We start from the raw sequence: 12,621 nt of genomic DNA on the forward strand, positions 1-12,621 counted from the left end.
GTTGATAAGGGACAAGGGTCGATATAAGTCACATTTGTTAGCCGGTTTCCCTGGCTTCAGGATGGACATAATAAGGGCCTCTCTCATTGTGGGCGGTAGTGCCTGCGTCTCCAGTGCTTCTGCGTATACCTCCTGCAGAACGGGGGAAAGCTGATCCAGGTATAGTTTATAGAAGTCGCTCGGTAGCCCATCCGGCCAAGGCGCCTTCCTGGACCGCAACTGAAGGACCGCCTCTCTCAGTTCATCATTCGAAAATGGCGCACATAAAAACTCTGATTGTCCTCTAGAAACCCCAGCGTGATATCCCCAAAAAAGATTGGGAAGTCCGCTGCGTTGGTCCCTTTAGAGCTGTATAGCTCCGCGTAGAAGTCCGTATGGCAATTACCCTCCCCATCCTCCACCTCAAGGATATAGTTAGTATACCAGGGCAGTCTAATATCCTGAGCTAAGGCTTTCCCAGGTCTGCCGCCTTCCCCATAATGTCGTGCCTGGGCATATTTCCCTCTGAACTTCGCCTCTCTTTCTACCGTTTCCGTGTAATAAGTCAGTAGCTCCCTCATACTAGCCCGCCCTTCCCCGGAACCGGTCCGCCAGACGCTCGCCTCCAGATCTTTGAGTTCCCCCTCCAGCCGTTGAAGCCGACGTCGGATGTCCCTCAGTACCCCAAATCCCCCGCATGGTAACTTTAAACGCCTCCCACAGTGTCCCCACCCGCTCGACCGATCCCTTATTCCGCTCGAAGAAGTCAGCTATAGCCTCTCCTAGCTCTGTCTTGAATACCTCATCAAGCAGCGCTTCAGGGGCAAGTCTCCAGCACCTGGGGCTGGCGTTCAAGTTGGGGATGTCCAGAGTGAGGCACACCGGGGCATGGTCGGACAGCGTGCGGGCTAGGTGGTTAACACCACGTACCCAAGGGCAAATTCCCCAGGACCCAAGCCAGTAATCCAGCCTCGACCAGGACGCGTGTATTGACGAGTAAAAGGTTCCCTCCCGTTTCTCTGAATGTCTATATCTCCACAAATCAACTAATCCGCTGTCTCCCAGTAATCCCTTTAATGTTCCCTGGCTGCGCGTGTAGTGATGAGGCAAGTGTGCAGACCGGTCTCTTGCAGGGTCGCAGACCGCATTAAATTCACCCGCCCAGAGCACATGAGTGGCCTCAATGTCCAGTATCTGTCCCCACAGTACATTCAAAATGTCAGGGCTATCGGTGTTGGGACCATAATACCTAATGATGACCACCGAGTGTGCTCCGAGGGTGCCCCACATCATGCAGAATCTGCCTCCCCATCACTTCGCATCCCTCCACATCTAAAAGGGGTCCCTCTCTTGATCAGGATGGCCGCGCCTCGTGCATACGTGGAGTAAGCTGAAAATACCCTACTGGAAGCCCACCTGCTGCCAAATGTCGGGGGACATCTGGGGTCAGTGTGTGTCTCCTGTAGTGCCGCTATGCTAATGTCATGTCGGTCAAGGTAAGAGAGGATTTGACCCCTCTTCCTGGGATCTCGTAGCCCCCGCACATTCCATGACAGGAATTTCACCATGTCCTGTCGCGTCCCTTCCATGCTCATAACCCAGTGTCAGGGGTGACCGCTCGTGCAAGCGTGGCACACAATACAATCTCCCACTGTGGCGTGTAGTGTAATGCAGTTCCTGCTGTCGTCGTGCAGTGCTGCAAAGTTCCAAAAGCGCATCGGAATTCAAACATACGGTGACCAACTCCAATTCTCCTGTGAGGCGTTCCCACACCTATCCCTCCCGTTTTGCCCTCCCACATCAGCACCCCAAATGCGCCGGCATCACCGAACCCTCCCCCCACTGCCCTCAACAATAACATGTACACATAACTAAACAATAACATCAAGCCAGAAAAAAAAGAAAAAAAGTCTAATTTCAGATTCTTTCAAAGCTACCTATCTGAAGGTATTGGGGACCGTCCGTAGTGGGGCGCTGGTGTGCCTCTTAAACCCTCATGTCCCACCGTTCAGCGGAACTCCCTGTACCCTCCCCAATGGATCTGGGATGGAGGAGGGCCAGGGTGGAGGGTGCCCGCCCCTTATCCGAAAGACCCCTTCAAGCCCAACCTATTTGACATTTCGGTCAGGCCTATGTAAAGTGGGTCATAACAAGCCTCTCTATGTGGGATACTCCCCAAGTCAATAATTTCCCAAAACAGTTCAGCCCCAGTCCCAGGTACTCATCTGTCAGTGATTTTGCAGACTCAGGACAACTTTGTCTCTGGTGACTCCTGCATGGCTACGTATATGTGGCAGCAGTCCTCTAGGCCGCCAAGTGTCCTCTCTGTCGCAGAATAGTTCCAGGATTTCTCTTCCCTCAATGCCACCAAAGTGCGCAACCTTTGCACAGCAAGTCTTGACTTAGCCAGCTATGATTACGATGCTCCATTCTCAGTCATCCTCCACGGTGTATTGGGATCCTGAGCGCCCGGCATCGCCGTCGTGTGCCGAGGAAGATCGTCGTAAGGACTTGAGGAACTCCTCCGCCTGCTGCGGGTTGGTGCAAATGAGCATGCGGTCTCGATGGCGTAGCCGCAGTTTGGCTGGGTACAGCAGGGCGTACTCGACGTTTGCCTTACGCAGTTTCTGTTTCACCTGGACGTACTTCCGTCTCGCCTCCTGAACAGCTAGCGTAAAGTTCGGATAGATGGAGAACGGATTCCCTTCATGCTGCAGCTCCGGAATGTCCCGTGCTCTCCGCAAGGCGACATCACGGTCCCGATAGTTAAGCAGTCTTGCCACTATGGGTCTCAGTGGTGCTCCAGCCGGAGGCCGCGGGCCCAGCGATCTGTGCGCCCGCTCCACTATCAAATGAGCTGAGAAGGAGTCCGCCCCAAGCGTGGAGACAAGTAGCCGTTCCACATAGTCCTCCATTCTCCCCGTGGCTGTGGTCTCCGGAATCCCTATCAGGCGGATGTTATTTCTTCGGCTACGTGCTTCAAGGTCCTCGCTTTTGGCCGCTATCACCTTCAGCAGCTTGTCCATCTGTGACATTTGCTTGGCCATGTTGGTGGCGTTGTCCTCTGTGTCAGAGATCCTCCTCTCCGCTTCCTTAAGCTGTTCTTCATGCTTGTCAACTTTCAGCACCAAGAAATCGAGGCAAGTGTTCATGGTGTCCATTTTACCTGAGAGGGCATTCAGACATTGCTGCATTGCTATGAGCATGGCCTTCAGTTCCTCAGTAGGGGAGGCTTCAGGAGGATTCGGCAGTGCCGTGGCAGGTTCACCCGCATCGTCAGTAGTGACGCGCGTAGTCGACTTTTTCTGCTCAAAAGGCAGTCTGGATTGGCACGCCTCCGCTTTCCCCATGAAGCTAGTCTCGCTAGTACCTGCGCGCTGGGGCGCCCCCACAGCCCGCACAGCAGTGACGTGCCTCTCCAGACGCAGCAGTGCTCCGGCCCCAGAACAATCCGCACTCGCCGCCGTTCAGTTAATATGCTTTTTTTATGAACCTGGATTTTTTTCTCTTGTGGTTATTCCCCGCCTCTGCTTTGTGGAGTTGCTGGGATCTCCTCACGCCAGGCAGCGTCTCAGCCCTCTGCGCGGTACCGTATGTCCCTCCTCAGGCAGTGTCCCTCCTGTGCGCAGGCCAGTCAGTGCCCCGCGCCTGACGCATATGTCTTATCGTAGCTGCCGAAGCGTGGCCCAGTCAATATGTCGCTTTTCACTGGCCCCGCATTAAGGCGGTGAGGCAAGCCTCCGTTACGCGGCCAGCCAGTCCAGGCGCAGCCCCATGTCCACCGGCGCCCGCAGCTCCGCTCCGGCTACAGAGGTGATGCGCTCCGCGCACTTCCAGCGATACCGCAGTGCCCAGGCTCCGGCCCAGCCACTCAGCGGGATCCCCTCAGACAACTTCTCCGCCTGGCCGCCGGCTTCAGGACCTCGTGCCAGGCCGCCACCCCTCACCAGAGGATTGCAGCAGCACTTGCACCCAGGGGGGCCGCCCGCTTCCCGGCGCAGGTCGCGGTCAGCTGCGCTGCTCTCCGCTTACGAACGGTCCGCTCAGAGGAGCCGCGGCGTACTCACTGCGGTCTCAGGCCCAGCACCGCATGGCCGCACTGGCGCTAGCGTAACACCAGCGGCCGCCGTTCGCTTCCAGCAGCAGCGGGCATCCCCTCACCGGGCCGCATCTTTAGGGCAGAAACGCATATCGTCGTCAAACCTGCAGCGAGTCTTCCACCTCACATTAGGCTCATTTTCGCGGGTGTTGCAGCTGTAGGCGAGGGGTCCTTCAGCGGATAATTAAAGTATCTTCGGGACGGGCAGCCAGAGCCTCACATAAGCACGGCCATCTTGGTCCGGCGCCACCTAGCGCCCCCCAAGATTTCACCAAAGTTTGCCAGCTGCCTACATAGATTATATGGATATTTTGAGTACATATTTGGAGTCCCATTTAAAGCATTTGGGTTTGCTACTAGAAGCATAAAACAAGCCCAGTTAACAGCTAAACCACCTAAGTGCACCATAGCGGCAACCCAAACTGTGAAGAGCAGTGTGTGGAAATAACTCATGATCAGGGGATATCCCATGGGGTTAAATCTGTGCATGGACATTTGTCATTATACAGAACCTGCCTCCAGATCTGTCACTTACCAGTCAACAATTTTCAAACTATTAGCATCCACAGTTGACAAAGTTATGACTTACTATGAAAGTTCTCCAGGCCAAATGTGCTGTAGGATGCAGGAAATTCAGCAACACTATATATGAAGTACTGAACTGCAGTATACATCAATTAGTATGTAAGAAAAGCACCACACAAAAGTAAGAGGGTTAAAGAGAAGTAGGATGGGGGAAAACCTATAGTGACGAGGAAAGAGTTCGGGCTAATGCAGAAAAAATACAAATTAGAGTAGAATAACTCAAGTAGTTGTGAAAGACAGAGGTGTGCGGGGTGTCAAAAACAAAGGAAAAATTACAATGGCACTACATAAATACTAGGGTATACTGTATTTACCTTTTTGAGATGACCTAGCCGAAGTTTAAAGATTTCCTCCTGTTCATGGTATTCAGCCAGTGTTAACCTATTTAAAAATACAATACAAAAAGAAAATGTCAGAATGGTCTATTCTTACTGCAGAAGAGGAGTACCCCGGGATAACCTGACCGGGCTGACATGTGGTAAAGCTACATGCCAATATAGTCAATATATCTACTAGTGGCAGCTGCAGACTGCAAAAAGGGGTGGGGTGTATATTCATTCATTGAAATGCATCATGAGAGTAACCAATCCTCTTAAAGAGAGCTTGTGGGGTTCACCCCAGTGAGAACGTTTTAAAAAATAAAAATGGGTCAAATAGTGAAACCTTACATCTGAATGTATTTAAGAAACTCAAAAGAAACAATTTTAATACTGGTTTCTGGAGGAATCTCATAAAATAATTCAAAGAATTTCTGGTTGACAAAATGAGAAGAACCCTCCTGATGGGTATTTACAAGAGGTCTTGCCAGATCATAAGAAATTCTTCTTGTAACGTTTCCATATTCCATAAGCCGCTCTGTGTAATCATGAACTGCTGCTCATCCAACACCCACATGTTAACCAGTTTCACAGGTCACATGTTAGCAAATAAAATGACCACTGCTGGCAAGTTCCGCGTATCTAACATTGCATCTTGATAAGGTACCAACTGTTTAGCCATGTTTGGAGCATTAGTTATTGTTCTCTATTGGCAATGCGTGGCATTTTTAATGCCCATGAATGAAATGTGAAATAATTTCAAAGCCTATGCCATGCTCTCAGATAGTGTGTGTGCATATGCTTGTGTCATTTTTCTCTGCCTTTTTTCTGCCGGTGTGTACGTGTGTCAGTGTTTGCATGTGCATACCGGTCTGTCACCATTTGTGGGTATCTACTGTATTTGTTTGCGAGTCTGATTTCTTGATGCTCACTTAGTGAATTTGTTTGTGACTCTGTGTTCTGGGTTTGTGTTGGGTGCTGAGGGAATATTCTCGTTTCATCATGGCTATGTCACAGGCATAACTGGCATTGAGACAATGCTCTGCCATGAGAGTGCTATATAGTATAAACAATCAATTAATGAGCAAGTATCATACTCTTTCCCAAAAGAGGCACACATGCCCACTGCGTTGAGGAGAGGAGGAATGGGGATTATCTCTCACTTCAAATTCAAAGAAAGATTAGTTTTTTTTTTTTTTTTTTAATATAACAAATGTATTTGGAAAATTTTCCATTGACTCATGTTGCCACTGAACAAAAGATGTTTTTTACTTAACTCTATATTATCCATTTAATCGGCCTCTGCATGATGAAAGATTGAGTGACCTTACCAGGATTTGAACCTGTACAGTGGAGGCAAATGTATATCCCACCACTGGATGCATTTCTGCACAAATCGTTCACAACCGGTTAAGACAAACTAGACTGACTGACCCGATTCCCTTCATCCTTAACCAATGTCACCTGCATTTTGGCCAACCCTACACCCATTCACTTGCCCTTGGCTCATTTGCCCAAGTCACATTTGCCTGCTCAGTCACTGATGTATTTTCATTAAGTAGCTTTGTTGAGGACTGTGTATATATTCCAGTTTCCTTAAGGCTCTCACATCTTTCACCCGTCTATCTTAACATTTCTAACATTCACTTACCAAGCTTCTCACATTCACCTCCCACATTCAACACTTCACTCACCTTCACCCAATTACATTATACCCCTCACTCAGTTGTCCATTGACAAAGCTTCCCAATTTCTCACATTCACCAATTTATACTCCCTCAATCATCCACACATACACTCATTCACATACATTCCGTTAACAATAACCCAATCACTCATTCATTCAACAATTAGTTTAACAAAAAAAAGCCAATGTTAATGCCTAGTTTATCTCACTTGCATATTACATCTGTAATATGTGATGGCAGGCATTGACTGTGTTTCTGCTGGAGAGGAGGGAGACCACAATCAGCAAGACAAGGAAGTTAAGGGAGGGAAAGAATGGAACAGATTTATACTTTTATTCTACGTGCACTCACGATTAGGTTCAAGGTTATCACAGCACAGCTCCAGTCATATCATGGGTCACGTTAACAGGTCATATTTTTACCTAGAACATAGCTGTGCCACTTCACTTCCACTGGGATCAGGGCAACCTAATCAGATCGAATATACTGACCAAAAATTTTTCTGCGCTCTTTTCAAATCTTCTGAGAGTCAGGCTCTTAGATGCGACCTGTTATCACAGAATGAGAAATTCTTCGTGACGCAAGATCTCACATTCTTCTCAACACCACCCTTTTCCATTTTGTGATAGGGATTTGGTTAAGGATGGTTGCACCACACATGACGAGATAAAAAAAAGGGTTAGATCGTAATGTACAAGTTACTTACCTTCGGTAATTCCTTATCTGGTAGAGACTATCTAGCCGCAGACTCCTTTATCTTGGAATTATCACCAGTCATGAGACTGGATCCGGATTTTGGTTCAGTGAGCATACCCCTGTGCACCGGTATGTGGTGTCATTCGGCATCGCGTGGGGTATTCAGCGTCTTCTGTGCCGGATGTGACGTGCGCGATGACTATATAGGCACCACCCCAGCATACGCTCAGTTTATTTTTGGGACTTTCCAAGCCAGGAGCGCGGCGCCACGAAGAACACAGACCACTGGTGTGGAAAACTAGGGCCCTAAAAGAAGGACAGCCCTGTCGGCACAGTGGGAAGGATGGCTGAGTCGGTAAGGAATTGGATGCTAGATAGAGACTCTACCAGATAAGGTGTTACCGGAGGTAAGTAACTTGTTCATCCGATAGAAACTTCTAGCCGCATATTCTTTACATTAGAATATATACCTAAGCAATATCTTTCCAGGAGGATGGTGTGCGAACCAATTTCCTATGATGAGGTACTGTAGGACCAAACAAGCAAAATGTCCGTATAGGCAGACCTAACAATCCAGGCCGTAATGCTATGAAAATGTGTGCAGGGAGGTCCACGTAGCTGCCTGGCAGACCTCCAGGACCGGAACCCCGTATACTAACACAGTGGTAGCAGCTTTTGCAATGGTGAGCATGCACACCCTCAGGATGTTACATCTTACTAACCCTAAGGAGGTTGCTTCTTAGCCAATGAGTAGTAGATTTGGAAATAGATTTTTTGCTCTTTTTGGATCCAGTCAGTGAAGTCGCTCATCTTCCTTGGAGGGATGTGGTTGAGCGAAAAAGTAGGCAGAGTAATTGATTGACCTACGTGAAAGGAAGTCACCAGTTTTGGAAGAAAGAAAGCTCTCGTATGAAGCACCAGTTTGTCTGGGAAAACACTGAAGTAGGGGGGATTGGATGATAAAGCCTGAAGCTCAATGAATCTCTGGGTAGATGTCACTAGAAAGGCTGTTTTGATTTTAAGAAGCCTTATTGGCAATTATGCAAAGGCTCAACAGGAGCTCACATAAGAAAAACAAGACCAGACTGAGGTCTCACTGGGGCATATTGAAAATGGAAGGAGGAAACAAATATAAACCGTTCAAGAACCTATTTATAATAATGGATTTGAAAAGGGATGGCTGGTCAGGTAACCGTAAAAATGCAGAGATAGCAGAGAGATATCCCTTTAGAGTTCCCAGAGCAGAGCCCTCCTGGGCAAGATAAAGGATGAAAAGGAGCACTTAAGAAAAGGAGGCAGAAAGCGGATCAATATGTCTTTTTGTACACCATGCCACAGATTTTCCCTAACAACAGGCGAGCACAGTATTGGTGGAGGGACGCCTGGCTGCCAAGATAACTTTAGAGACTTTGGGAGGAAGGTCGAAAGCTGCCAGCTGCTGTCACTTAATCTCCATGCAAGGCGGCGAAGAGTTGAAAGGTGCAGGTGGAGGACCTTCTCCTGCTGCTGCAACCGAAGATCCTCCAGAAGGGGCAGCCTAGTCAGAGGATCGATGACCATGCCCAAAAGCTCAAGGTACCAAACTCTCCATGCCCAGTCCAGAGCCACAAATGTGACTTGGGCCTGGCCGTTTTTGATCTTTTGGAGAACTCTGGGCAGGAGTGGTATAGCTAGAAAGGCGTATAGGAGGCCTGAGCTCCACTTGAGACGAAAAGCATCTCCGAGCGAGAGCCGTCTTGGAAACCCCATTGTGCAGAACTGCATACATTGCATGTTCTCTGTGGCGGGCAATAGATCATTCAAGGATCTCCACACAGCTGAAAGACCTGCACCAACTCTGGATGGAATTGCCGATCATGATCCACTAAGCGTCTTAAGTTGAGTTTGTATGCTCTGGTGTTCAGAGCCCACACCATGTGCTGAATCATAAGGGAAATGCCCTGATGTTCCAGCCATGTTCAGAGATGCAGGGCCTCTTGACAAAGGGTCCAGGACCCCACCCTGCCCTGTTTGTTGCAGGACCACATGGCAGTGGTGTGGTCCGTGAACACCTGCACTAGCCCTCACTTGATGGAAGGTATAAAGGCTTTCAATGCCAATTGTATCGCTCGGAGCTCCAGAAGGTTGATGTGGAGTCTGCATTCCGCCTGAGACCACAGTTCTCTAATCTCCACTTCCCCCAGATGGCCGTTGCATTCCAGGAATTACACATCTGTCACTACTGTCAGATCTGGTTGGGGAAGGGAGAGATGTCTTTCGCTGACCCAATTACTGTTCATAAACCACTACACTCCGATATCTGGACTATGTTGGAGAGATTCCCTTGATGCTGTGCCCACTGGCACTTCGTGTCACACTGCAGAGCCCGCATATGCTAGCCGGCATGAGCCACAAGCAGGATACAGGAGGCCATGAGGCCAGCAGACTCAGTCGATCTCCCCGAAATCCAGGATAGAGGCTGAAACATCGGTATCAGTCTGAATATCCTGAACTCACCATTCTGGAGGATAAGCATAAAACTGCAGGGTTCAGAACGACTCCGATGAAAAGGAGCGTCTGATAAGGAGTCAAGTGTGCCTTCACCATGTTGACCGTGAACTCCAGCAAGTGCAGGTTGTCTGTCGTAGCATGAGGAGGGAGACAACCACCTGTGGTGAGCCAGCATCCAACAGCCAGTCATCGAGATAGAGGCAGACTGCCACCCTGATCTCCGAAGATCAGCTGCAACCAACGCCATCACCTTGGTTAACACCGAAGGGGTGCCGGTAAGGCCAAAGGGTAGCACTACAAACTAAAACTGTTGTGATCTACCATGAACTGCAGGTACCGTTTCTGGTCAGGCAGGACGGGGATGTGGAAATAAGAGTGCTACAAGTCCAAAGCCACTATCGAGACTCCCGGGTCCCAGGCAGAAAGAACTTGTGCAAACGTGACTATTCTGAATTTCTCATTTTCAGGAATAATTAGAGATGGTGCCAGTCTGGGATAGGTTGAAGGCCTCCGTCCTTCTTGGGCACCAGAAAGTAGCGGGAATAGCAACCACAACCTACTCTTCTGATGCTGGCACCCTCCCTATGGCTCCCATTTGCAAAGAGTGCTGCCACTTCCTGGTGGAGTAAAGAGAGACGGTCCTCCGTCAGCCCGTTGAAAGTGGGTGGCGGTGTAGTCACGAAGGAGAGGAAGTAGCCCCTCTGCACAATCAGAAGAACCCAGCGGTCTGATGTTATTGACCTCTAGTTGTGCAAGTGATGGTGCATCCTGCCGCTCACTGGGTGCCTATGATGGTCGGATGGCAAACTAAAGAGGCTTGGAGGCAGCGGCTGCTGCGGGGGCATGTGGACTGGCCAGATATCTGGCAGTGTGACCCATGTGGTCTGTGGGTGTCACGTCCTTGGGAACGCAGGAGCTAGAAAGCTTGCAGGCCAGGGTGGCTGGGCAGGTAGATAAGTGGCTGGAAGCTCCTTCTGTGGCCCCGAAAGGAGCAAAAGGTAGACTGGGGTGACTGGGGACAATGGAAAGGCCAAATAACCTGGCTGTAGCTCTGCAGTCCTTGAAGTGCTCCAGCACAGAGTCCGCTTGGTCTCCACGAGAGTCATCGAAGGGCATGTCCATAAGCAAAGCTTAGACATTCCAAGAAAAGCCAGCTGTCCTCAGCCAGGCATGGTTCTGTAAGGCCACTGATGAAGAAACTGCTCTGCCTAGTAAGTCAAGCGTGACCAGCCTACATCTGATTGTGAACTTTCCTGTGTCTCTCCCATCAGCTATAGTTTGAGAGAGTATGGACGGGCCTTCTACGGCCGCACCAGTGCAACCGAATCAAAGAGGGAATGGGAGTAACGGCCCAAAAGGTATGTGGTGTTCACAGAACCACAATGCCAGGCTGGTGAGAGAATACATTTTCTTACCCAAGGAGTCCAGCCTTTTGGATTCCGTATCCAGTGGAAGCTTGGAACACCAAGTCCTACAGGGTAGTGTGATCTGTCCACAGGAGCTCCTGTGCAGAGCTTAAACCAGGTCCCAAGCAGGACGCTGTAAGGGCTTCACTAAATGGGAGAAGTGGTTGAAGGGGTGTCTCTCAGTTGAAGCTCCTCTGTCATAACATTAGTCTTGATGGCCACGAAGGACAACTGAAGTTCCAGGATCCCGGCCTCCGTCTTCACCACCATAGCAAATGAGGCTCCCTCCTCTGCAGCTACAGTAGGAGGGAGATCAAGCCAGTATCTGGTGAGGTGTCCAGTCCACTGGCAGCTGCCAATTCCTTACACCAGTCCATATTTGAGTCTAGGGTCTGGTATTCACCGATGTCCAGTGGCCACTCCCAACATTTCCCAAGTCCTAGCCATGGGAATAGAGCTTCGGCCTCAAAGGAATGTCTCCAGTCAGCACTGGACGATGCTCCTCCAGGTATGTCTTGGAGACCGGGAAAAGAAAGGGGATGGCATCGGAAGCGCAAAAGTGGGACTGGCGTCAGGGAGGGTCAAGGTGGCACGACCGGCAACGGTCAGGATCCACCTGTGGATCCATGGGGTCTGAACGGCACCAAGGGAGGACCCGTTGGCTGTGAACCAGTAGGAACACCTCCCGAATTTTCGACAGACAGTGTGAAGGCAAAGACCTCTTCTACTTCTTGCTCTTATTTTTGTGTGACTTATCGGAGTGGGACGACTTCAACTGCAATGAAGATCTATGGCTCCGCGACCTATGCAGGGACCTTCCTCTTTTATTGGTATCGAGACAGTTGAGGCGTCGCACTTCGAGCGGCAAGAAGCTTGAGGGATCGCTCCCTCAAGGCCTTGAGGTGCATGGCACAACAATCTATGCAGGTCTTGGCATCACGGTTGCGTTCAAGGCACCAGAGAGACGAGATGCGGGTCCGTCACTGACATCTTCCGGTAACGGGCGCCGCAGGGATGGAATCCAGCCTTCTACATCCTTGCCACACCAGGAGACAAGTAAAAAATAACTTAGGAAAAAAGTCAATAAAAGGCAGTCAAAAAGTGACTGGGGGGAGCGCTCTCTGGATCAGTGCTGATTGGCGCTGAAAGAAAAGAACGGAAGTCAGTGCGCTAGAGTGACGTCTATATAGGCACTGAGCACGTCATTTCTGGCGCAGATTACGCCACGCGGAGCCGAATGACACCACATACAGGCGTACAGCTCACAAAAAAAGTCTGGATCCAGCTTGATGCTTGAGGATAATTCTAAAGTAAGGAATATGTGACTTAGAAGTCTCTATCAGCTATATCACTATTTGGGA

General features: G+C 49.7%; 1 protein-coding gene across 7 annotated transcripts in view; it reads right to left on the reverse strand.

Moving 5' to 3' along the window:
• The window catches only part of TLK2 (tousled like kinase 2), a 2,417,851-nt gene that overhangs the window by 925,249 nt on the left and 1,479,981 nt on the right, over nt 1–12,621 (reverse strand). For all 7 annotated transcript variants that reach the window (XR_014968435.1, XM_085624076.1, XM_085624079.1 and 4 more), the window contains one exon: nt 4,978–5,044. Coding sequence is in view for 6 of the 7 variants with exons in the window: in XM_085624076.1 (XP_085480202.1) it covers nt 4,978–5,044 (67 nt within the window). In the remaining variant the exon portion in view is untranslated. The remainder of the gene's footprint in view (nt 1–4,977; nt 5,045–12,621) is intronic.

Source organism: Triturus cristatus, chromosome 1_1 (assembly GCF_964204655.1).
Source record: "Triturus cristatus chromosome 1_1, aTriCri1.1, whole genome shotgun sequence".
NCBI classification, from domain to species: Eukaryota; Metazoa; Chordata; class Amphibia; order Caudata; family Salamandridae; genus Triturus; species Triturus cristatus.